Source organism: Synchiropus splendidus, chromosome 5 (genome assembly GCF_027744825.2).
Source record: "Synchiropus splendidus isolate RoL2022-P1 chromosome 5, RoL_Sspl_1.0, whole genome shotgun sequence".
Classification (NCBI taxonomy): Eukaryota; Metazoa; Chordata; class Actinopteri; order Syngnathiformes; family Callionymidae; genus Synchiropus; species Synchiropus splendidus.
Window position 1 is genome coordinate 24,649,130 of NC_071338.1, and position 24,795 is coordinate 24,673,924.

The following is a 24,795-nucleotide window of genomic DNA, read 5'->3' on the forward strand; positions in this document are numbered from 1 at the left end:
GGCGGTTGGCGTCAGTTGCTGGAAGCTCAGACCTTTCTGGGCAGTTTTGTTTAGGTTTATAGGATTTTGATGAGCCGTCAAATACCTTTTATAGTTCTTCTCATGCCGCCGTTTTCTTTGTATTGGGCCAGCTTTTGCGTATAAAAATATTAGTCACTTTACGAGGTAGACATATGTTGACTCAGTCATGCTGACCCGCAAGCAGTCACTAGATGGCAAATATTTGTGGAACCAGATTTCCTTCCTCCATTTCTTTCCAACCAGGAGGCATTATCACTGGCTTTGTTTTTGTCCCTTTTAAACTCTTCAGTCTGGACCATCGATATGCATGTAAGAATTTGGGATCTGATGCGAACATTAGCTGCTTTGAGGCGAATAAACGATGACAATGGTAGAACAGGTGGTCATAATGTTAATCCAGTTCCCTTAATTGCATGATCATCAGTCAAAGATAGGATAATGCTGTGTTATGTTATGATTTAGAGGTGACCGGGGACAGCTTGGCAGCCTCGGCTGAATTTGGAAACAAGCGTCTGCATCGTATTCTCTCGTCATGCCGTCACATTCTTTCCTGTGGGAGACATTTTACGGGTAAGCATTGATCATGGTGCGGTGACTCAGCTCAGCAACAGCTGCTGGGCCCCGTTCACTGAATCAGGATGTCTCAAGTGCCATCAGTGGTGATTTGTGATGTTGAATTTGCTACGCTGCCAAACGGAACAGACCTTGGCAGCCACAAGGTCTTTATATCTGGATGTGTGTCATACATCTCATTCCGCACTGTCTTTCCCTTCTCATGAGTGAACGGCTCGGGTATTTGTGGTTATTTGTGGACATCAATTCCTTGATAAGGGGCCAATAATTTACCTTACCTGCAAAGTTTTATGTTGCTGTGGGTTCACGGTGCCAAAAGTGTGTTGGTACTGATTCCCTCTCAGGTCTTGGCCTCCAAAGCGAATGCGTTATAGACATTTTGTACTCTTCTAAATTCCATGTTTTTGGAATAACAACTCACACATATGTGTTTTCGTGCTACTGTTGTCTCTAGCACTTTGTCTAAACATCTTTCAACAAATCTACACAATTGAATCTACAGTAGATATAGATATAGTTGTTGCACCTCAGTCTATTCCTATGTCCTCCAAGTATTTGGAGTGTTGTGTGTCATTGCCCAGTCCGTCGTGGCTTCTGCAGGAATGACTTGGGCCTCCTCAGCAGTGATGTATGAATGATGTCAAACATGAATGAATGTTGTATTTTCCCTCCAGATTCTCAAGGAATTCTAGAGTCTTTTATTGAGGGTATAGTGGCACTTTCTCAGGACTTGTGTGTGTTTCGCTGGAGTGCTGCTGGACCATCTCCAAGCTAGTGTTGGACCGAGTGCAAAAACTTGTTGCACAACCTGTGATATTCCTGATTTACCCTGCTCTCATCTGTACTTCCCTTCACTTATTATTTACTGTAGTCACTTGCCCACCACCCAAATAAATCTTCTTTCCCCCACCATTATGTAGAGGTACTAAAATGGTTTGGGAGGTCCGTCTCCTCATATGTCCAGCCAGAATGCACGAGTTGAGCGATGAGCTTCAGTCTTTGTGTTTTTTTTGGGATTCTTCCGTGAAAAACACGCTGAAAACATTTAAGATGTGACTGTGTGCCACGGTCGTTTATATGCAGTGGAAACCCTGAATATGGTCAAGACTTGTTGAGGTTTTGAGGGGTGTGTTGCTTGGTTGTACTCTGGCTCTCTTGAACAGTGATTATTGTTGTTGAATCATGTTTCACATGTTTGGTTTACTTTTGCATGATTGTACGTTCTTAATGTCACCTGACAACACTTGCCACTTGTACCCGAGTGGTCCTAAGCGACTTCCTCCCGCCTCTCAAGTCAAGTAGGTCCTTCTGCTGGGGATGAGTCTGCAGTTAGTGGGAAGTCAACATGGCACGTTGGAGAGGCGCAGGAATTGTGTGGAAAAACAAAATAAAGACTTGGACACTGCTGTCTCTGAGTCCATCTGATCCTTCAGAGGTGCTTTAGGCTTGGTGAGTCATGGATTCCTTAAACCACTCTGATCTACGTCCTGACTCTCAACACAATGATGGGTATTTCGTCACAGATTAATATTTGTCCAACAGTCTGTTGCCATTCAAGCATCACACAAAGCTGTGTATTGATGGACATCAGCACAGGATAGTCCAAACCCCATCTGCGCAAGTGATGCTGACCTACTTGCTGATTCTGAAAGTGTCATGCCTTGTTTTCAGTCCTGGGTTGCTCCTTTTTCAAGATACTTGTAAAAGTCTTGTCATGCATTTTTTCTTGTCCAACAGACTTTTTTTTGTCTGGTTTTCACTTTTCAGCTCCATCTTGGCCTAGTTTAGTCACTATTTCACCAGTCTCTCATTGGGTTGTGAATGATGTCTTCGGAGAAGGAGTTCAAACTTACGGCTTATCTCATCACCTTTTCAAAAAAACCCAAAACAAATTTCAGCTTCAGCTATGAGTAAAGCAGATATTTCTCGGTAACCATAGCAACCAGCTTTGAGAAACACGATAAATACAGAATGTTATTGCTAACCAAAGATGCCAAATGAACGTCAGTGTGTGATCTCATTTGTCTCCCAACTCTGTAGCAGTCTGTAAGGTCGAATATGTGCGAGTGTCTGGGTTTTGAATTTCACATCGATCCCCTTTTTCTGCTCGAGAGGCTGCATTGATCGCTCTCTCTCTTGGTTTACTTGCAAGTAAATCTCCAGGAGACTACAGGACAACGAGAGCGGCTGGGTTCAGGTTGTGTTACAACTGTTGCTTCCCCTCTTAGCTGGATGAAACCCGACACTGACCTCAGTTGCTCCACTGAAGGAGATGCATCACCTACCTGCCAACTCTGTTCGCCTGAGTCTCCCCTTTCACTTCGTCATGCACATGCTGGAGACACGGTTGCTGTGGGGCTGTGTCACATGTCCCAGATATCTCAATTGTCTCTATGGTCTCAGTACAGAAGAACACCTGCTTTTCTCCTGGTACTTCTGCAGCACTCAGATCAAATCATTCTGTCTCTTGCTGACTTCTTTAACCTGTAAAACATCCTGGTTCACCAGAGGCTGACCGAGGCTACTCTCTCGTCAGTTTCAAATCAGTATTGCTCAAATTGTCAGTAGACCTTTGGTCTTAAAATTAAGCTAAAGCATCTATTTGAAAGTTGCTGCCTTTTCCATTTCATCACAATGATAGCCAGAGTGAGCTTACAGCTCATAGTTTTCCACAGCCTAGCGCGCAAGGGTATTCAGCTGGGAAATCCAAATTCATTCTGGTCGCTTGGTGTTGAAAATGACAGGGGCCGAGATGTCCTCCCCCTGAGTGGAATAGCTGACACATGCCTGTGTTTGTTGGCGCTGAATTTGATGAAGAAGCCAAGTCTGGTCTTGCTAGAACCAGGTATGACTGCCTAGTTTTACAGTTATACGAAGCAGTGACCATTTTAAATATTCAATATGATTTAGAAAACTGTACACACTAGGTTGGGAATAAGAGACCCTTCAGTTACCCTTGTGCCAGAAATAATTATTGACTTGTTGTTATTGTTATCAGGGAAACCGAGGTGGCTGCGACGAGTTTTGTTTTGTAGTGACTTGATGCAATTTCATGGCCGTCCTGGCATTAGCTCACCAACTGGCGTCACTTGTTGGATGTCTTGGTTGTGGTGTCAGAGGAGCATTCTGCTCTGCCACAGTTCCTTTCACATATCAGGAATACATTAAGAAAGGTTTTTTAGATAAATAGAGTCAAAGTCTAAAAACTTGTAAACCATTCAATGCTGAATGAAACTGTAAATCTGAGCGTGATCTGCTAAATGAAATTTCGAATGTGATTAAGAAGTGGTCAAATCAGAAGTTCGGGCACCACTAATAATTTTAAGAGCACAGGTGAACCACAGCAATGCAGTTTCCGCCCATTATATTTTCATCTTAATAATTGGTGAGTCTTTTAATATTTAGCACTGAAGCAATTGTAATAGTAGTGAGTGTATTTCCTGGGACAAAGCAGGTCATGTCTCCTGAGGCGAAGTCATCTGACCAGGTGGTACCGCAATCCCACATGGGCTTGTTTTCTACCCTGCTACTAACAAACATGATCAATATAGTACCAACTAAGAATAAGCTCCTGGAGTGAAAAGCCATGCTCTATAAAAGGAGTCCACTTTGGTGTTAAGTGTACGACTTTCAGGTCACTTCTCGAGCTCCAGAACTTTCCTGTCTAATGAGTGGGCTGATCTATTATCGGGCCAGAGGCCATGTTACAGTAACGGGGCCAGGTCCTTCCCAGCAGACGCTGCTCTGATTCATTGATCTATTGAACAATGGCAGCGTGTTCCACTTCTCGCTCCTATTTTCCTTTTTATCTAATGAGCTTTGCTACGACCCTTGTGTGGCGGGACGAAGTCGAACTTCGTGTAAACCAACAGCTGAGCAGCGAAGGGCGCAGAGAAAATGGAACGTCCTGCCATCGATTCATTGAAACAAATTGCATGCTTCTTTGTGCAATGTTTGCTGTGACACTATTAATAATGTATTAAAGTAATTGATCTTTTGGCACATGGCTAGGTAAATAATTCATTGTTGCAATCAATGTTCCCTTCTGTGTCCGAAATAATCTGCTTTGATATGGTTCGCTCTGCATTCATTGGTGATTTTAGTTTGAAGGGAACTTGGGTTCTCTCTGTATGACATTTGTGTGTTCTCACCGAGCTATTGTGCGTTTCTACGCCTTGTGTTTTACCTGTGACCTGGGTGAAATTCATATATAATACGGCACATAATTATACTGTGTTATAAGTGTGTTATTAAATTGTTGTATTTATATGGTGAGAATAAGACAGATTGCATCTGAAAAGTTATTTTCTTTTTTATATAATCTGTTATGAATAGTTTTGACGGCATAAGGTGTTGTCAATTGAAACATGTTTTTTTAAATTATTATTTGATTTGATTGAGATCATGAATTACATCCTTAATAAATACAAAAATGACCAGATAGAAGTTTGTGCCACTGCTGCAAATAGTTGAAAATGTTTGTTGTACTTCCAACTGTTGACGCTAGTGGCATCTGTAACAGAAGTGGTCTTAGTGCTCTTCATCTGTTATTTGAAATCCAATATTGTCAGAAAACCGGTCCATTCTTGTCTTTTCTGTCACTGTCCACAGTGATTTTTGTCTTTTTTTTTTTTTGCGTGGCAAGGTAACGTACACATGTAAGGGCCGGAGCTATGTAGCAATGACATGAAAGCTGCACCTACATGCTACTGATAAAAAAACTACCTCCACAGTCTTTTAGAGTTCAGATGTGACTCCCGTTGTTCAATTCAGGATTACAGAACCTTTGAACGACGATCGCGACCAGGCTCAGATCCTTTATAAGGATTGTGACTGGCACGTTTATCTCAGATCCTCACTTGAGTAGACACTTCATTTTTACGTTTACACTAGTACCAGAGCAAGGACACACTTCTATATTGAGAGTCAAAAAGACCTATGGATAGCTGAACCTTGAACATGATATAAAGCTTTTCAGACAGCCCCAAACAGGAGACTGCTATTTCTGTGCAGCTGTGGTTATTGCATTTGAATTGCATCTCTACAGAGTTAACAAAATAGAAGTGGCTGTTACCAGCTGAAAGGAGCTTTTACATTTTGCAGTTTGTACGAGTGTGCGGTACATCAGAGCAGTGTAGGTGTAACTGGTGATGTTGGGTTTTCAGCCAGGAGGCGTTAGGACGCTTTGTGTTATGTATAACGTGTAGGAGTGAACAGCGTATTAATGACTGTGAGATGTAATGTTGGGAGTGTGAGAGGCAGCTCCGTCATTGCTGTCAGGAAAATCTTCCAAAAGATGCTCTGCGTGGTTCTATACACAGCGTTTCATTTGTCAGCCCATTTTTGGACGACTGCTGTCGTCAATGTGAATTTGACTTCCATATAATTTTGCTATTCTCTTGAGCATGGTGTCCAATTTTAGCACATTTCTAGCAGTTAAGAATTGTCCTCGTCATTTTGTTGTTGCTCATTTTTCAATGATTTTAATTACTAATTAACAAGTATGAACCAGTTTAGTCTCTTAAAGGCAGGGTAGGTCATTTGAGGAAGCTGCAATTTAAAAATAAATCCCAGATCGCCTTTTTTAATTCTCTTGTCATAGCTGCGCCTCCAAAGTCTAATTACTTCACACTTTCATTGAAATGATTTAACCCAGATTTATCAGTAAACATTTAACATTGATGTCACTGTGGTTGTAGCTTGAAAATGGTTAGAGATAAAATCGTACTGGAAAGTCTTCAATATGACACGCAGCTTGGGAACGAAGTAAATTCACTCAGCTAAACTGTATTGTGACGTCACTCGGCGGCGGCCATAGTGTATTACATAACTTTTACAGATGATTAGATGATGGCTGAGCATCATCACCGTCATTCATGGCAGGACTGTGAACACAGAACGTAAAGCCTCCACTACCATCCAGTATAATTATAATTGCTGCCACCTTGTTATTGCCTTTCGTTGCCTCTTGTTTGTATGATAGTACAGTTGACGTCTGAAGATCAGGCTCTCTGTCGCCTATAACTATGAAGTTCGAATCTCATTGAAAATAAGATGTTCATATTCTCAGTCAAGTCTCTGATACCCATGAGCCAATGAATTTTCTTCCTTTGGAGGTTATCACGGTACGGTATGTACAGCAACTTGGTTCCTGCTTTTCAGAATGTTAAGTAACAACGTTACTTGTTCAGAATTCACTGACATGGCTGGAGAAAGGGGAGAGCCCAGTTAAAACTGACCTACTGTGAAACCACAGATCTGGACTCAATGCATGTTCTGTTACGGACCACAGACAGTCTCTTGTATGTTTTCGGGTCAATCTCCAGACCACATGTGTAATTAGGACCAGGACAAGACCTTCGAAAGGACTTGGGCTTTCATTTGATGACCATCTCATCCTTGTGAGGGAACTGTGCGGGACTATGTATGTTTGTATGTTGCAAAAAAAAAAAACCTGGTTAATCAGAGAATAAAAATGTACGTATCTCACTCCTTTTTCTGTTACAGTCTCAATCATAAAGACGTCGGAGCAAGTAGTGTGGGAATGTAGCTGCTGAAAAACAATTCCCGTTTGAATCTGAATCTGAATGAATACTGATACAAAATAGCCTGTTTAAAAAAAAAAAAAAAAAAAACATTTTTCGCATCAGTGCCTTGAGCCTTTTCTATTATTGCACTGTGAGCATCCCCAACGACTGAAGGGGATTGCCTCTGCCGTGTTCACACCGGAGCCGTATTCCCAGACTGGATTTGGAAGCGGCCTAATGAGTCGGTTGTACTCGAGTGTTTTGGGACCTCAACAATCACGTTTGATCTCAGCAAATCCTTTCTCATTACAGAGATTGGAAAATGTATGATCGGACGCTTGGCTGGTAATCCAGCTTTGATGGAGACTTTGCTTTGTGTGATGCAGAAAGAGGAAGAGATTTAGGGTTTTTTTTCGGGGGGTGGATGAGGATTTATATGACTAATAATTAAAGTTATCGTTTGTGTTTCCAGCGTGGTTTGGGTTTAAATCGTCTTTTCAAACAGTCTACGTTTAGAGCAGCAATCATTTTAAATGGCTTTTTGGGAAATGTGATTTATGGACGTGTGAAACGGCCGGCTCAAAATCTCATCACTATATTGGGCAGTATATCAAAAGTGTGACCTCAGAAGCCTCATCACAGCTTTATTACTTTTCTAGTCTGAGTGCTGATACTGTCATGCAATACGTTACCTTTAGGTTGACCCAACAGCTTTGAAACTCTTCCCAACTTTAAACTAGTGGTCAAAAGTTTTCTATTAGCATAATAACTTACACATCATCATTGTTCATTCTATGTTATTTTATTAGGGCTGCAGAGCATTATGGGAAGTCACCCTTACTGAGCTGCTTGTTGAGGGTGATGGGACCTCACATGCTGCTACACGCATTAAGGCGACAGGATATAGCATTGGAAATAAGTCAGATGAACTGCAGTTAGTACTGACGGGATTTTGCACTCTTATCTCTCATGCCAGAGAGTACAAAGAGCCACATGGGATCGGGAGCCATAGGTTCCCGACCCCTGATGCACATAGTCAAGGTTCGTCAAGCCAAAAATACACTGTGGACACAATTTCAAGCCATTTGGGTTAAATGTGCTCTTTAGTTTAATGAACAAAAGCACTGTTTAATAGAAATCAAACTCCACATTTCACAATGGACTCCCTCCTGGCTTCGACACTGAATCCTGCTGTTAATCTTGTTAACGTCTATGTAGTGCATTATTATCGTTCATCTCTAATGTCTTCCTGCTGTTTATCCGGCCATTTTTCTAGATTGTAGAAGATAACTGAGAAATAATGTTTTGGTCTTACACAGGAGGCAGGAAAAAAACCCAAAACTATTCAGTGTTTCATGTCTGCGTGGGGACTCATTATCAAGCCGACAAGATGAAAAATGCGCCTTTCACTTTTCACCAAATGGAGTTGATCATATTAATTTGAATAATTTATCTGAATGTCTTTGACGTCTCAGTCAGTTAGCTTCCTGTAGCGCTGTGGCCAGTTTAGCTTATCTTTCTTTCAAGTGTTATGAATGAGATCAAGTCTTGTGGCGTGTGGCTTGAACTTAAATCAGGAAACCTGTCCAAACGGACTAACGTCACTGTGACAGATTTCCTCCAAAGCGTTCATCAGTCCACTGCAGACGTGGAAAATCGCATGTACTCAGTCTTTCTGGCAATTTTTTATTTGCTGTGGGAAGCCTCCAACTAGTCCCAAACCGCTGACCGTTTTGTTGTGGGCCGGCAGCATCAACCACTCTGAAATGTGATGTGGTGATACTCAGTCAGCTGCTGTAGGACATACCATGCCACGGACACGTCATTGGGAGGCTTCGGTATGAGTCCGTACTTGGTGGCAAACCAGCTCTTTCTGTAGCTGGGACAAATGGAATGAAGTGATAGGACATCACTACACACTGTGCTATCCGTAACTATCACAGTTTCCTCAGCCGACAGGTCAGAATATTTCTGTTGAGCCCAGTCCACTGAGAAAAGCTCCAATAATGGGCTTGAAATACAACACATTCAAGTTCGGAGTCAAGCATTTATTGCTGGAAATTTGTGGCTCAAAAAATGTCAGACTTTTTTTTCTGTGGTCAAGAGGAACCGAAGAAATGCCTGATTCAAGTTTCAGATGAGTGGTTTTCTGAAGCGACAAAGCTTCTGCTTCTTCCCTATGTTGCTGGTGCTGCTTTCCTGTTGTTGTTCCCGGTGTTGGGAATCACATCACGCCCAAGTTCAATGTGTTCCAGTCATCAAAGTTGGTTAGCTATTCTCAATAGCTCACATTGATTCAAAACTTCTACTTTGTCTCAACCTTCTGGGAAACATGGTTGTACTTGGGTTGGTTAGGATTCTCCCACCTTGGAAATAGGAGCTTGTTTTGGGACCGTTAGTTGTAATAGATTTCCACTCTTGTAGTGAATTTCAGTGGGCTGTTGTATCCTACCTTCATCATTCATGCACCTCTGTTCCCATTCAGCCTGGTCCCATAAAACATTGGGGCAGAAGATCCTCAGTGTGGAGTTTGGTTCATCCCGAATAAGTCAAGATGTCAGTCAAAAAAAAGAGTTCAGACCTCGCAACTCTTAGGAGACCTGGATCAGACCCAGTGCCACAAGTAGAGAATGACACTCTGGTTGAGGAAAGTCTTTTCAGTTGGAGATGAGAGAAGAATGACACTAATTTATTAATTTGTGGAGCAAGTGTTTTGAGGAGAAGGAAGGGGGTTTGTGTCTCGTTGTGAGATGCTTCAGATTCCTTAGTGATGTTGTGACCATGGTGGGACTGTGCGACCGTGTGTTGACCGAGCGTCAGATAAACACCTTCGCTTCTTCCTGTGAACACATCTCACATAGGGACCACATTCTCTGTGTGCGTTAGGGTCAGAAGCCGGGCGGAGCAGATGTGTCCCTCGGCCGTGACTAGGTCTGACCTCTGACCTCCCACCCTGTGCACAGAGGAGCCTTGTGGGCCCAGACACGAGGGTCTCTGTTTGAAAGGTCACATCTCTTCTGCTTCTCGTGCTTTCAATCTTCAAGAATCACATCAGCTCCCACCATTTTCATTGCAGAGACATAGACGTGACAGTCGAGCATCTGTCAGTGTGTTTTATATTTCTGGATCAGACAATGAGAAAAGTATTTTGAAACTGCTTTGTAGTGTTTATGGACAGGTTTGTTTCTCGCTCTGCAGAAGTGATTGATCTCAAATGACTTCTTTGTGTTCGTGAATCGCAAAGCCTTCATCACTTTCTCCCAACCGCTGAATTCTTTACAGTATCACATTAAGATAAACTGATCAGCCGTGACATTCTCGCCATCTGTCGCTCTTGTGGGTTGGTCCTAGACTGCTGTTGCCATTGCTTTATCTCCCTTGGACCAGTTAGGATGGAAACTGTTTTAGAAATAATCGCTGAGATCATCATGAGATCCAAAATCCAAGTGTTAATGCTGCAGTTTCATCATCTGAAAAGCCTCTGAATGTTTATTTCTGAGTGCTTTATTGCCCATGAAGCTGTTTAGATTAATAATGATAATGATGCATGTTATTGTTGTGCAGGTGTAGCTGCAGTACCGGCTCTCACCACCTGCCAAGATGGTGGTGCTGTCCCTGAAAATATGCGTTCGCCAGTGCAACGTCGTCAAGACGATGCAGTTTGAGCCGTCCACGGCCGTCTACGATGCCTGTCGGATCATCCGAGACAGAGTTCCCGAGGCCCAGACCGGACAAGGTGAGAAGCACAGCGGAGTCAAACTGTGTTCTGAAGGTGACATTTCTGCCTCTTATGTATTCCCAGCATCAGACTACGGTCTGTTTCTTTCGGATGAAGACCCCAGGAAAGGCATCTGGCTTGAGTCGGGCAGGACCCTGGACTACTACATGCTCCGGAATGGGGTAAATACTACCACAGACTGATGAGAGCAGTATCTTTCTGTTCATAACATTCTGTGAGGTGCTTATTTTTGCCCCTTTTTACTTGTGCAATTTTTGGATTCTATGCATAACTAGACCTTTTTAATTGGCGGATATCTCGGTCATTATATCTATGTCATGCATTCATAACTGTAAAATAAAGCCACTCTCTTGGGAGGTATTTTTAAAAATCCTTTTTCTTTATTTTTTAAAACAAGGAATATTGTGAAAATTTGCAGTACTCATGAAAGAATAAAAAAAAGGAAGAATTCAAAATTTCCTGGGCCACACTTTTCCAAGGTCAAACGTTCATCTCATTTTAGATTTTGCATATTTGAAATCAAAATTAAATCCCAAATCATAATTAAATTATGTTTTAGGATTTTGTACATTTTGTTAATTGGTTATGATATTCGAGTGAATTTTGAATATATTTTTTTGATTTTTGTTTTATACATTTATTGAATTATTTTGTGATGGATACCCAATATTAGAAAAAAATGAATTTGTCCTAGTCACATTATGAAGGATATTTAGATGATTGTTTAATAATTTGTGCTTTTAGGTAGGTGCGCACATTTTGTGCACATTTGACAGTATTCCTATGATGATTTAATACTACTACTAATACTATACTTTAATAATATTTTTTTTCTTAACTCTAATATTTATTTATTATAATTGTTGTCAGTTGTTTGTAATTACTGCCTAATAATGATTGCATTTTAATTTAAATTTTTTGTATAATAGCCTCAAAAGTCCCTATTTTAAGGATGATTTCTTTTCTGTATTGAATAGCTCAGTTGTCACTTTTTAATTTGATTTACCAAGGAGCCGATTATTGAACAGGGAGAAGAAATCCTCTACTGTGCGCTGCTGCTGCTGAGTCCCGCGGCCAGCTCCGCTTTTTTCCGCGTTCCAATCTGTCTGCGGTTTTGCTCCTCTAAATGCTGTTTCCGCCTTAAATCCACCAAAGGCGACGACGGTGGGAAGCGTGACTGTGACCAATTATTCTGAGGCAAATTTCTGCTCATTGTTGTGATTGGAAGTGAGCGGCGTGTGAGATAGGCAGCCGGGAAATGCGGTTTTCTGGACCATATTCACTGCTCTCACCATGCAACCTGCTGCTTTTTGATCTGTCTCTTTCTCCCGCCGGTCTCCTCAGCTTCATTTCTCTTTCAGTGGAGTCCAACACTCCTCTTTTTTGTTCTCTGTTTCAAGCATTTTTTTTCTCCCTTTTGCAGGACATTCTGGAATATAAGAAGAAACAGCGGCCGCAGAAAATCAAAATGCTTGACGGAGCCGTGAAAACGATCATGGTGGATGATTCCAAAACAGTGGGGGAGCTGCTGGTCACTATCTGCAGCAGGATAGGTCAGTTCCTTCCTAATATATGCTGGTGTCAGCATTTATTTTCCCCCATGTTACTCCCTGAAGGCTGCTGACAAGCGTCAGTCTGTAAGTGGTCCTGGGCTCTAATGTCTGATAGATGTTGGCGACCTCTTGTCCTGCTTCAGTGTCAGTTGGTGCTTAATATTTTTGGACCTCTGTGTGATGTGGTGGACAAACAAGCCTGTCACGAGAGCCACCACATGTAGACAGACTTGTACAAGTTCCACTAGAACGCCCTCCTTGATCTGAGCTAACGTGCAAACGTGTCACTTCCTCAGGCATCACCAACTACGAGGAATATTCCCTGATCCAGGAGTCAGTGGAAGAGAAGAAGGAGGAAGGGATGGGAACGCTGAAGAAGGATCGAACGCTGCTGCGGGATGAGAGGAAGATGGAGAAGCTGAAGGCCAAGCTGCACACAGATGATGAGCGTGAGTGGAGGATGGAACAGCAGTAAAACGATCAGGACACCACTGAGGCCTCCTGTGTTTTGTTTGGTCAGTGAACTGGCTGGACCACAGCAGGACCTTCAGAGAGCAAGGGGTGGAAGAAAGCGAGACCCTACTGCTGAGACGCAAGTTCTTCTACTCGGACCAGAACGTTGACTCCAGAGACCCAGTTCAGCTCAACCTCCTCTACGTCCAGGTCAGACTTGACACCACTTTCAGATTAGATTAGATAGACTCCATTTCATACGTCCCATTTTTTAAATTCCAGATTTAAATCTGATGTTCTGTTGTGTTGGATGACGATAGGCCGCTGCCAAAAGTGTTCCCTGACAGATGGCGTGTTAATTAAGAAATGTCTGCTGCTCGCTCTTGTCTGGAGAATCAGACTTTTATGGCTGGATATAAAGCTGATAAGAGCAGCATGTTTACGATGACGGCGAGGTTCAGGAATGATTGGACTGCTGCGCCAGTGTTTTGAAAAGTTCAACATGGAGCTGAATCTGTTGCTTACAGTTGGCTAATAAAATTGTAGTTGAAGAATTTATGCTCCTAAATTGCGCTGCTCGCCTATCAGTTTCTGACCCGGGCTCACAATTTACCTTTTTTCCTCAGTGTCCTCCAACTTTTCTGAATTCTGCTTTGTATTGTCGATCCCTGGCTCGGTCACAAATTTCACTTTGAGTTGTCACACGTATAATAACACCCTCGCTCATAGACCCACCATGCTAGTTCTCCCCACCGTTACATGTTTCAGTTGTTGTTGTTGTCTTGGCTCCTGGTGCAGTACCTGTTAATTCCACTTCCTTTCCAATCTCACATGCTAAGCATTTGTCTTGAATGAGAGATCATCGAGAGGAGCACGCCTTTGTATTATTCTGGGTGACTTGCTCAATGGTCCTGGGTACTAGCAGTGGAGGTGGTTAGATGGTGGTACCGTGTCCTGTTCCATGGGTCGTTGGATCCCTTCCTTGGCCCTGGTTTTGTAGTTTCCTGGGTCCCTGGGTGTCTGGCTCTGTGCCTGGAACTCTCATGCCCTGGCGCCCTCATTCTCTGACTAGGAGTCTTGGTCCCTGACTTCTTGCCTAGGCCTCTTTCCCAGTCTTGGAATTTCCTGACTGACAAAAAAACACCTTATTCATGAAGACAGACAAAATAAATATAAGGAAAATTTGACCCAAATCGTCAATGACCAAGACTGATTGGTGTCTTTAGAGATTGTGAATGGATGTGCTTTGATCAACTTCTACGTTGTTTCAGGCTCGAGATGACATCCTGAATGGCTCCCACCCTGTATCCTTCGATAAAGCCTGTGAGTTTGGAGGCATCCAGGCCCAGATCCAATTTGGACCGCACATGGAAATTAAACACAAACCTGGATTTCTGGAGTAAGTTTTTTTTTAAACATCCTCCCTAATATTGATCTTGTATGAGAAAAATGCTCTTTTCTGCAGCCTGAAGGAGTTCCTCCCTAAAGAATACATCAAACAAAGAGGGTCCGAAAAGAAAGTGTTCCAGGTGAGATCACACTGTCACGTCTTAAACATTAAAATGTTTTCACATGACTATTTTTGATTCACAGGAGCATAAAAACTGTGGTGACCTGACAGAAATCGAAGCCAAAGTCAAGTACGTGAAGCTAGCAAGGTCTCTGCGGACGTATGGTGTGTCGTTCTTCCTTGTCAAGGTGAGCTAAAACATCATGTTCGACTTCTTTTCACACTTTTAATTCGATCTACAGTGAAACTCGGCTGAAGTTCCATGCAACTTTAAATGAAATGAGAAAGGGGAATTTTTAGAATTAGCTGAATGTGTTTGAAGCTTTATTTCTCCCGGGAATAACGGGCCTTTTTGGGGATTTGCGTTAAGTGGATCTGAGAGTTGAAAGACTTTAGCCAGCAGGCTGAGAAATTGCGCACCTGAATTTTGACAGCTTTTCATGTCGCCAAACAAAAGATGGCAATTTTCCGCTGATCTACATGATGTGAAGAACAGGAGGAATAAATCAAGGCTTTGTTATGATTGTGACGGACAGGGCCGACGCACTTCTTAGGTTTTATCTTCTGGATAAATAGAAGTGCTTTGGATTGGCACTTTTTCTTCTTGTGAAAACACAAATACTCTGATCCGTGGTGAGCAAGTACAGTATACTTCAATGTCTGCAGATGGTAAATAGACGGTCAAATCTCACAGCTCCTTTATAGTGTTAAAAGTTTGACCACCTAACTTCGTGAGACCAACACCACTGCGTACAGAGACCACAGCAAGAGCAAGACTTTGAGAGTCGAGACTGAGTCTAGACTGAGACCAATGAGGGGGGTAAGACAAGACTGACAAACTGTCAAACTGAAGAGCAAACTACTTGATGAATGAAGGCATTTCAGCTCTAGATTTGTATAAAATATATGCACCGTTTCTTTGGCAGTGACAAATAAATACGTGTGTCTTTGTGACTAATGGACTTCTGTATTCGATGTTCAGTTTGGACTCTGTATCAGTCACACACTCCTCAAAGTCTTAACCTTCGACTTGATCTCTTGTTTGCGCTGCTCTCCTTCTTGTCTCTGTCTCAGGTTACGTGGTGTTGACTGCATCACCTACTGCTGTAGTCAGTGTCCTATTTGCCCAAGTTAGCCCGCTAACTACCAAGGGTGGTGTATGGAAAATGTTTCAGCTTTGCTTTTGGCTCTTTTGACTTCCCTGGGGGCGCTCACATGCAATCTGTCTTCACCCTAGCAGGATGTCTTTGAAAAACCCTCTACTGAAAATGAAATGCCCTCCTTGACAGAACATCTTTAAGATACTCTATTTCCATGGTAACATTTGCTGAATATGATCAGAATTTGCTGATTCAAGCATTCCTGAACAGTTGCTTCACCGTAGTAATGGGTCGCTGAACAGCTCTGGTCACTCACTCAGACTGTCTCCACCTTCACCTCCCAGGCGCACTCACAGGTCCGTCAATTCCCAGCCTTATGAATAGCTCTGTATGAACGACACTATTATTCTCGCTCTTCAGTGCAGAGAACCATTGTGTCACACTTAAAGGTGATGACCTTCAGCTGCACCACTTCCCTCTGTCTATTCCTTCAACTCTGTGTCTCTTAGTTGGACTGTCAGAAAATATCGATACACTCACATATTGTAACTTAATGGCATGATACCGTATGAGTGTTTTAAGTACACAGTATGTATTTACCGTAATTTCCGGACCATGGAGGGCACTAGAATATTAGCTGCACCCACTAAATTTAAGAAGGAAAATATATCTTGTTCATACCTAACAATAGGTCTATAAGCTACGGGTGCAGTCTGCGCCATAGAAAGGTCAGTGGTGCACCCAGCTTCTGAAACCATGAAGATCACTTCTAAATTAGTTTTGAAAACGGCATCCAGCAACAAGACTGACTCATGAAACAAAGTAGGCAATGTTCTCAACTTGAATCATGAATTCATCACATCTTTTATTTCATTAAAGCTCTCAACGTGTGCCTTTTCACCAACGTGTCCGAAGTTCCGACACCAAAGCTGGTCTCAGCTGCTGCTTTGAGTGCTTGGTCAATAAAGAGCCTGTGTTTGGTTTGATGTGACAAGACTCAATATTTTGGTAACATGTTGTTCTTCCATGTATCAGCCGCGTCATTATAAGAGCCGCAGGGTTCAGACCATGAGAAAAAAGTAACGGCTTATTACTATCATCATTATCATCTTCATTGTTATCAACATCACCATACCGACAATATTGCAATACTTCACAAAATATTTCAAAATTTGGTTTTGCGTATCTTATCCCCAGGTTCCTGTCAATACACAGCCTTGTCTCTGGATTTTTAAAATTTTCACAGAGCTGATCTTCGTCCCGGTTCAGAAGGAGATCAAGCTGACAGACTGAAGTTATCCATAAAATAATACTGGGGTAACATCAATCCAGATGAAGATGTGGTCCAAATCCTGTCGAACTGCAGCAAACATCCCCCCCCTCCTTAGACAGAGATATCTCTGAAGCAATTGTTGCTCATGAAGTGTGCACTCTTGGCTCAGCGGGGAAGTGACGGATGTACAGTGTTGTGATATCAGAAGACGCCGTGTGAGACACAAGAGGACAGACATTTTAGTGTTATCTCACTTTCTCTTGCACCTACACTGTCAACACGACGTCCGAGGAGCTTGTTCCTGGCAGCCGACCAACTGTTTTCTGTACCAGTGTGTCGCGCGACAATTACTCAGGAGGTAGAGCGATGCAGTGGCAGACCAGAGAGCCTTACTCTTGCTAACAGTGAAACCGCCAACGGCAGATTTCTGACCGTGGATCCAGGAAGCTGGGAGCACTGATACTTGTTTGGAAACACTCTTTTCAAAAAGACGCCATCACTAATATATGCAGGACATTGAGCAGAGTCCATGAATGCTGTGGGTTCTGACCCCGTTCCTCAGAACCAAGACAATTATTCTGTTGTATTTTTCAGCTACATTAACACTTGGGTGTGTTTCACTGATTATCTCTCCTTTTTCTGGGTCAGAAACTCATTATTTTTACTCAGCAAGTCAACATTTTGACTTTGTTTCTAAATATTTGATAAATTTTTGATAACCAACTGTGTACTATTTTGCAAGCACTGCTGATTCTGTACCATAAATAATGTGCGTCTGACAGTCATAATGTTGCGGGCTAATCCCCCAGTGTTTATGTACATCTGGCTCGACTGACAAACTCTCACAGAATTTAAGATTATTTTTGGTCATTTGCCTGAAGAGAAACAGTTGAGTCTGTGCCAGACGGTTTCTGGCTGTTCCTCCAGCAGCCGTCGGGACCATCGGATCAGAACTTAAGAACCTAGAACCAGAGCCAGAAACAGTCAAGTATTCCTCTCTGAATTGGTCTAATCCTTGTCGTCATTTCACCTGAGCCTGTCCTTTATTTGATCCATTTGACATTTTCTTCGCTCACCTTTGTCTCTCTGCTCTTTTCCCGAGTCTAATCCAACCGAGCAGAAACATTTAAATTCCCGTGGAAACAATCCTGCATGCTCAGTCTGCTAACCCATCACCTCTGGGAGGCCCGCAAGACTTTACGTTCCCTCCAGGACTTTTTACCCGCCTCACCTTTCTGCCCTCGTGTCACAGCCCATCACTTTCTGTCCATCTGCTCACCGACCACAGCCACGCAGATGCAGTTTGCTCTTTCCATATGAACTGAGGAGGGGAAAAATCCCCATCTGGAATTTGACATTAGTGCTTAAGTGAGCTCTGTGAATGTAAGAGCTGCTGACAGCAACATAAAGACCACAGGATTAAGTTGGAACAGTTGACTTAATTAGTGGCTGCTGTTAGTATTTCAGATGAGATTTGGACACCAAGTGTCTCTTTTTTAAAATTTACTGGGACCCCATTTTCACATATTTGACGCTTTTTAAAATTTTTAGGTTTAGGATTGTTTCTCTATATACCAGTCATTATTACTTCCAATTCACAGACTGCCCTTTTATGTTGATTTAAATGAAAACAAAATTTCCTAGCTTTTATATTTTATGCTGTTATATAGAAGAGGATGGGTCTCACTTCAATCTCAGAATTCCCTTGTTGAATTGCAGATAAAATTGATAGATTAAAGTGATTATTTATCACTTGAACATTCCTTGTAAAATTGTAGGTTATTATTTACATGAAGTTACACAGTGTTATGACACACAGAACCATATTTTAACTTTATATTTCACTGTTCTAATATTCCCTCTCATTAAGTTTGACTGACGTTCTTCATGTTTTTTCATCAAGTTTATTGTTATAAGTGCTTTTCTCTGCTATTTCATTTTGGTTTACTGTACTCACATTTTTGCTTTGTGTATTTGTTATTGTGCTTCTGTATTTTACACCATTTTGATTTAATAAGTCACTATCATGACTAAATGCCCTCATGCTTTTAGTTGCTGTTTCATTATTGGACATGGTTGACAATTGGAATGCAAATATTTTGATATTGTTGTGACTTATTGTGACATTTTGATTAAATATCTATTATTTTGACTCAGATATGAAAGACAAAACGCGTTTGACTTTGCCTGTATTTCAACAAAAACTACCTTTATTCGGATGAGCAATCAGTGCTTTAACATTGGATCATGATATGTTTTGCTTTTCCATCTCCTGATTCCTCATCAATACATGATAATACAACATGGCGATCTGAATATCAGGCCGTCATATGAAGATCAGACACTGACGTATTTAAACCGACAGCTGAAAGAATGTTGCCTAGGTTGCTGTCTTAGATGCGTCATTACGGCAAGAGGTGTTTTGAATGTTCTCTTGAACTCATCTGTCTGCAGGAGAAGATGAAGAGTAAAAACAAACTTGTGCCTCGACTGCTGGGCATCACCAAAGAGTCGGTGATGAGAGTGGACGAGAGGACCAAGGACGTGGTTCAAGAGTGGCCACTGACCACAGTCAAGAGGTGGGCCGCCTCGCCCAAGAGCTTCACGCTGGTAAGCCACGCCAACTCAACAGTCCTCTGAGTCAACCATGAGCGACATGCATCTTCCCCGCACAGTCACCAGAACTCACCACCTGGTTCTTGGTGATCGTCTCGCCGTCAGGGAAGAGAAAACTCTCTGAAGGCCTCCACTTTCTATGAAAAAGTTACATTGTAATTTTGTAAAAACAGCTTAAGAGCTCTCTTTCTTGATTTCTGGAAGGAAGAAAAGATTTTTGTTTTATTCATTCTTATTCAAGGCCACGCTGTCACTCTTGGCTCCACATCTCCAACGATCAATACAGAGACAGATTCCATTGTCTGTCCATTCCTTTATGCACTCCTCATATTGACCACATCTCCTCTCATGTCTGTGTTGTCGATACCGCTCCTCTGCCTCGGCTCCTGAACATCAGTGAGCAACATAGACAGAGCTTAACGGTCATTGTCTCGATCAAACTAACAGAAGCTAATTTCTAAGCTGCTCATTTGTCCAAGTGCATTCTGATTTGTGTGTGTGTGTGTGTGTGTGTGTTTGGATAGGACTTTGGGGAGTACCAGGAGAGCTACTACTCCGTCCAGACCACTGAAGGCGAGCAGATCTCCCAGCTTATCGCCGGGTACATCGACATTATTCTGAAAAAGGTGCCATTTGAATTTATTCAGCGTTTGGTAGAGTGTGACGAATGAAACAAATTTACCGTGTATTTAATACATTTAGAATAATTGTGAAAACAACCCTGCTGTTTATATACATTTTGTCCCCATATTTTCTCAATTGTATTGTTTGTTTTTTGTCAGTAATATGTATACATAAAACCTGACACACATCCCCTTGTGAACATGGTGAATAGTTCATTAGCCTTGTTAACATCTTGTTAGGATACTAAAAAGTCTATTTGCAGAAACAAAGCAAGGACCGATTTGGACTAGAAGGTGATGAAGAGTCAACGATGCTTGAGGAATCAGTCTCTCCAAAAAAGTAAGTCAATTGTCTCCAAGTACTTTGGCTTACCATTTAGAATAGCATGTTAGCTGGCACCAGAGCTTCGACTTGAGCTACCATGGAGATTCCAACGCTTGTTGCCTCTGCATCTATACAGCAATTGTACAGGTTATGTCCAGACTGTACATATTTCAAATGAAAATTATATTTTAACATTATGCAAAAAAATGCGGCATTGCATCTCTTCTATATGTCCAGTCTTGGTTTGAGTTGATGGTAATGGCAAAGAGCTTATTAAAAGTTGTTTGCACTTGCAAATCTAAATCTTACCTCGTAATATAAGTTGTGGTACCATAAATGGCAATATCTAAATGTATTTATGTTTTGCTTTATGCTGCAACTTATTTGATAGATACTACTCAACTTACTTTATTTCTCCTGTCCATCCAGTTAAATTAAAAATACTAGCTGGAATTCATTCATTTAATTATTTTTATTCATTTTCATGCATTGCTCCACTGTAATTATTTTGAAATGACATCTTTCTATTTTCTATTTCTATTTCATTTTAATTTCTTAATTTATGTACTGGCATGTCACAACGTGCAGTAATTGGATGTGTGGGTAATGTTGTTTTTGTCATTTGAATAATCTTTGAAACAATTGTTTTTTTGTTTTTTTTTAACTGAGCTCACTTTGCATTTACTTATTTCGAAGACAAAGTGAAGGAGTTCAGGCACGGATGGTTTGAACACGTCTGGAGGAGAGAAAGGGAATATGTCTGGAAGTAGAAGTACCGGACAAGAGAAGAAGAGGAAGCTAATCGTTGAGGTTCATTATTATGGAGGACATGAAGAGGATCGGTGTGGCCCGGGAGGATGCACAAGACTGGCTCTGGCTGACTTGTGACCCCTGATGGGAACCGTGTGCCAAATGTGGTCTGTCAGTACATTCAAGTGGCCCACTTAAGCCTTAACTACACATAATTGGGCCAAAATGAAATTCACTTCCCATTTGCAGTGCACCAAAAACTCGATTTTCTGCAATGCAAAGGAGCTCAAGATTGACAGGTCGAGTAGTCTTTCTCCATGTGGATCCATGCCCATAAGTAGAGGTAGATGGATGGCAGTGAAAAGCAATGATCTCAAAATGAAGTATTATCAGCTGTATAGTTTAAAATACTACTCATGCATTCCAATTGGACTTTTAATATGTCATGGGGACAAGTGTGCAACCGTATGAGGCCACAGGGAAAATGAGAAGAGTAACAACTCCGGCATTTCCAATATCAGACTAAGACGTTTTTTAATTTCCCCTCAATATAAACCTGCAGCGCGGCTCCTACATCCATCTTCCAGCACCTCATTTCAGCACATGAATATACTTCCCCGGCTGGACTTTATCCAGGGAGATAATCGTGTGAGGAAATGTTGCAGAGACTGGAACAGAACATTTCCTGATTAGATGCCTGCTCCTTCACTGTGGAGTAACAGAAGCTGTGTCCTTGTTCTGCCCCAATTAATACTGCTCTTTTAACAGAATTTTTTTTATTAAATACATTTCTGCACGATTCGCAGCCAGCACAACTCTTGGAGGCCACCGGTGAAACAAAACAAAGCTTTGTCTTGCAGCCGCCCAGTGAGAGACTGCATGTATTGTGCTGGTGCCATGAATCTGCAGCGCTGAGTGATGAATCTGTGCCCGCTTTCACACACACACACACGCGCTCCAGACCCGAAACACTCTCTCTGTTAAATCACTTCTTTTGTTATTTTCGCTCTTTATTTTCTTGTCGTGGACTTGGCCACTTGTCGTTGTTGTTTGCACTCCATTAGCTCGCAGTTTATCAATTTAGCAACAGTGAGCAGTGCTGTTGTGTTTCTAGCAAAGTTTAAATTGACTTTCATAATTGTGATCATTACTGCACTAGGTTTTCCTTATTAAAGATCCTTAGTGATGCACTTCCAGTGACTTACTCATGTCAACTTTGTTCATCATATTTAAATATGAACTTTCATCTTGTCTTTCCCCCCTTGTACACTTTTTTGCTTCAAGTTATTGTAGCTTGTTCCCTTTTTCTTTGTTCTTTTTAATCCGATCTTTTTTTCTTGCAGCTCTTTTACTTTTGTTGTGTCACCTCCTTGCAACACCAAAATTCTTTACAATGAATCATTCTATACTTTTTCATCTTTGTATACTTTTGCTGTTGCTCTTCTTCTTCCTGCTCTTCTTTAGTCTACTGTCATTTTACTTTTGGAATGTCCTGTTTGACCCCCAAATATATTTTTTCTTTATATTTTGAGTTTTTGTTCTTATTCCAACCCTTCTTTCACTCATCTTTCCACTTTTTGATTTTCCCCTACCTTTTTCACTTCTTACTTTTCATTCTATTCTTCTTATGAAAACGTATTATTATTATTATTATTTTGTTTATTTATTTTTATTTATTTATTATTGTATTATTATTATTTATTTATTTATTTTTCTGGCTCCTCTTCCACTTGACATCATTCCACTTTTCTCTTTCCGACTTTCCCCCACTCTTCTTTCCAGCATTGTTTTCTTTCCCTCTCTATTCTCCTTTGCTTCTTCTGTACTTCATACTCTCTCTCACTATTCTTCTTCTGACTACACATTTTCTTTTTCATCCTTTCTTTCAGTTCTTCCCTCCACGTACTCTGAACTTTTTGAACCTTCCAATTTTCTCCTCATCCTATTTTGTGCTCCCTACACTCTTCATTTGTGTGTTTGTTTGAGTGTGTAATTATTGTATTATATTATAAATTTGTGACAAATAATAATTTTAATTCTATTTAATTTTAATTTCCTTGTTTTAATCATCTTCATTTCTGACTGATAATTGAAGTAACTTTTTCAGTAAAATATCACTTTATTGAGTGTAAAGTGATCAAACCAGTGGGGTCGTTGTTTCTGCAGATCCACCATCCTGCAGCAGCAGTTCAACCGTGTGGGCAGAGTGGAGCACGGCTCCGTGGCGCTGCCAGGAGTAATCCGATCTGGCTCCATCGGCACAGAGTCGCTCAGCATGGGCACCATGCCGTCCCCGCAGCAGCAGATCACAATGGGCCAGATGCACCGTGGACACATGCCCCCGCTGGTGAGGAGAGGACTGAGCACTGAGTGTGACGTGTTTATAAACTGAGTAAAGCTATTTAACAGTGGTGGAGGTTACACCAAGGCATCTGATTCGACCAAAAATCTGAACTTTCGCCATCATTTATGATCACATCACTGAAGTTCTTCTAATTCTTTTGTGTGGTCAGAGTTCGGCCCAGCAGGCTCTGATGGGAACCATCAACACCAGCATGCAGGCTGTGCAGAAAGCCCAGATTGACTTGGGGGAGGTGGACAACCTTCCTCCTCTGGGACAGGACATGGTGCGTCGAGACGTCAATCCCAAATTCAAATTCTTGAGCAATAACTTTCCCGTTTTTCTCTGCAGGCATCCAAGGTTTGGATCCAGAACAAAATGGATGAGTCCAAACACGAGATTCACTCACAGGTGGACGCCATTACTGCGGGCACAGCGTCTGTTGTCAACCTCACAGCTGGTCAGTCACAGCAGCAATATTTTATTATACCTGATGTACAAGATATGAGTGATCTGAGGTGCTGCGTTTCCAACAGCATGTCTTACCTGTTTGTTGCAATCTGCCACTTAAACTCAGTGGAAACTGATCAGCCAGCCCTTACACCAGGAATTTCCGCACCCAAACTGAGTTCCTCACTAGCTTTTCCTTATAAACCAAATTTGGAGGAGTGTGCCACAGTTTTACAAGTCAATTAAGGTCTGCCGTTTTCTGCTCCGTAAAAATAATCAGCCCAATTAGTGAGTTTAAAAGGGAACCTCTCCCAGACACACTTGTTTATCAGCTGCATGGAGGATGAAGTGGCTTTGGTTTGGGGAGAATTTACACGAGTGGAGTCACTGCTGGCTCTTATTATGAGCACGTTAAATGAAGGTCATCAATCACAGTTTTTTTTTTTTCCCCACCTCACTTTATCTTTGTTTTGGGCTGATAACAGCACATCCTGCGTTCCCCAGAGCCTGATGCCCAAGTACTGAGATTAACTCTGTCGAGAGTTTATTATTCTGAGGTCGTTTTTTGCTCCTACTTTTACTGATAACGTTTCATCAGAGTCCCCTGCTTTCATATCCTCCCAGGCGACCCCACGGACACAGACTACACGGCGGTGGGCTGCGCCATCACCACCATCTCTTCCAACCTGACCGAGATGTCCAAGGGGGTGAAGCTGCTGGCGGCGCTGATGGAGGATGAGGTGGGAGGTGGTACCGACCTGATGAAGGCTGCCCGGACTCTGGCCGGCGCCGTGTCCGACCTGCTGAAGGCCGTGGAGCCGGCCTCTGGCGAGGTGAGCAGAAGATGAAATTTAAATCTGATCCATTTCATCCTTTTATCCTTTGAAGTCCAGTCAAGTCATCTTTATTTTCTCCTTTTCTTTTTCCAGTCAGATTCTTAT

At 41.9% G+C, this 24,795-nt stretch overlaps 1 protein-coding gene across 3 annotated transcripts in view; it reads left to right on the plus strand.

Annotated features, from left to right (window-relative positions):
• LOC128758525 (talin-2) overlaps window positions 1-24,795 on the plus strand; it is a 90,344-nt gene that overhangs the window by 30,091 nt on the left and 35,458 nt on the right. For all 3 annotated transcript variants that reach the window (XM_053864550.1, XM_053864549.1, XM_053864551.1), the window contains 15 exons: window positions 10,686-10,857; window positions 10,924-11,021; window positions 12,284-12,413; window positions 12,710-12,862; window positions 12,934-13,076; window positions 14,138-14,265; window positions 14,332-14,395; window positions 14,460-14,564; window positions 19,204-19,359; window positions 19,890-19,991; window positions 20,252-20,328; window positions 23,230-23,410; window positions 23,577-23,690; window positions 23,756-23,864; window positions 24,479-24,687. In XM_053864550.1, coding sequence (XP_053720525.1) covers window positions 10,722-10,857; window positions 10,924-11,021; window positions 12,284-12,413; window positions 12,710-12,862; window positions 12,934-13,076; window positions 14,138-14,265; window positions 14,332-14,395; window positions 14,460-14,564; window positions 19,204-19,359; window positions 19,890-19,991; window positions 20,252-20,328; window positions 23,230-23,410; window positions 23,577-23,690; window positions 23,756-23,864; window positions 24,479-24,687 — 1,905 coding nt within the window. In that variant the 5' untranslated portion in view covers window positions 10,686-10,721. The remainder of the gene's footprint in view (window positions 1-10,685; window positions 10,858-10,923; window positions 11,022-12,283; window positions 12,414-12,709; window positions 12,863-12,933; window positions 13,077-14,137; window positions 14,266-14,331; window positions 14,396-14,459; window positions 14,565-19,203; window positions 19,360-19,889; window positions 19,992-20,251; window positions 20,329-23,229; window positions 23,411-23,576; window positions 23,691-23,755; window positions 23,865-24,478; window positions 24,688-24,795) is intronic.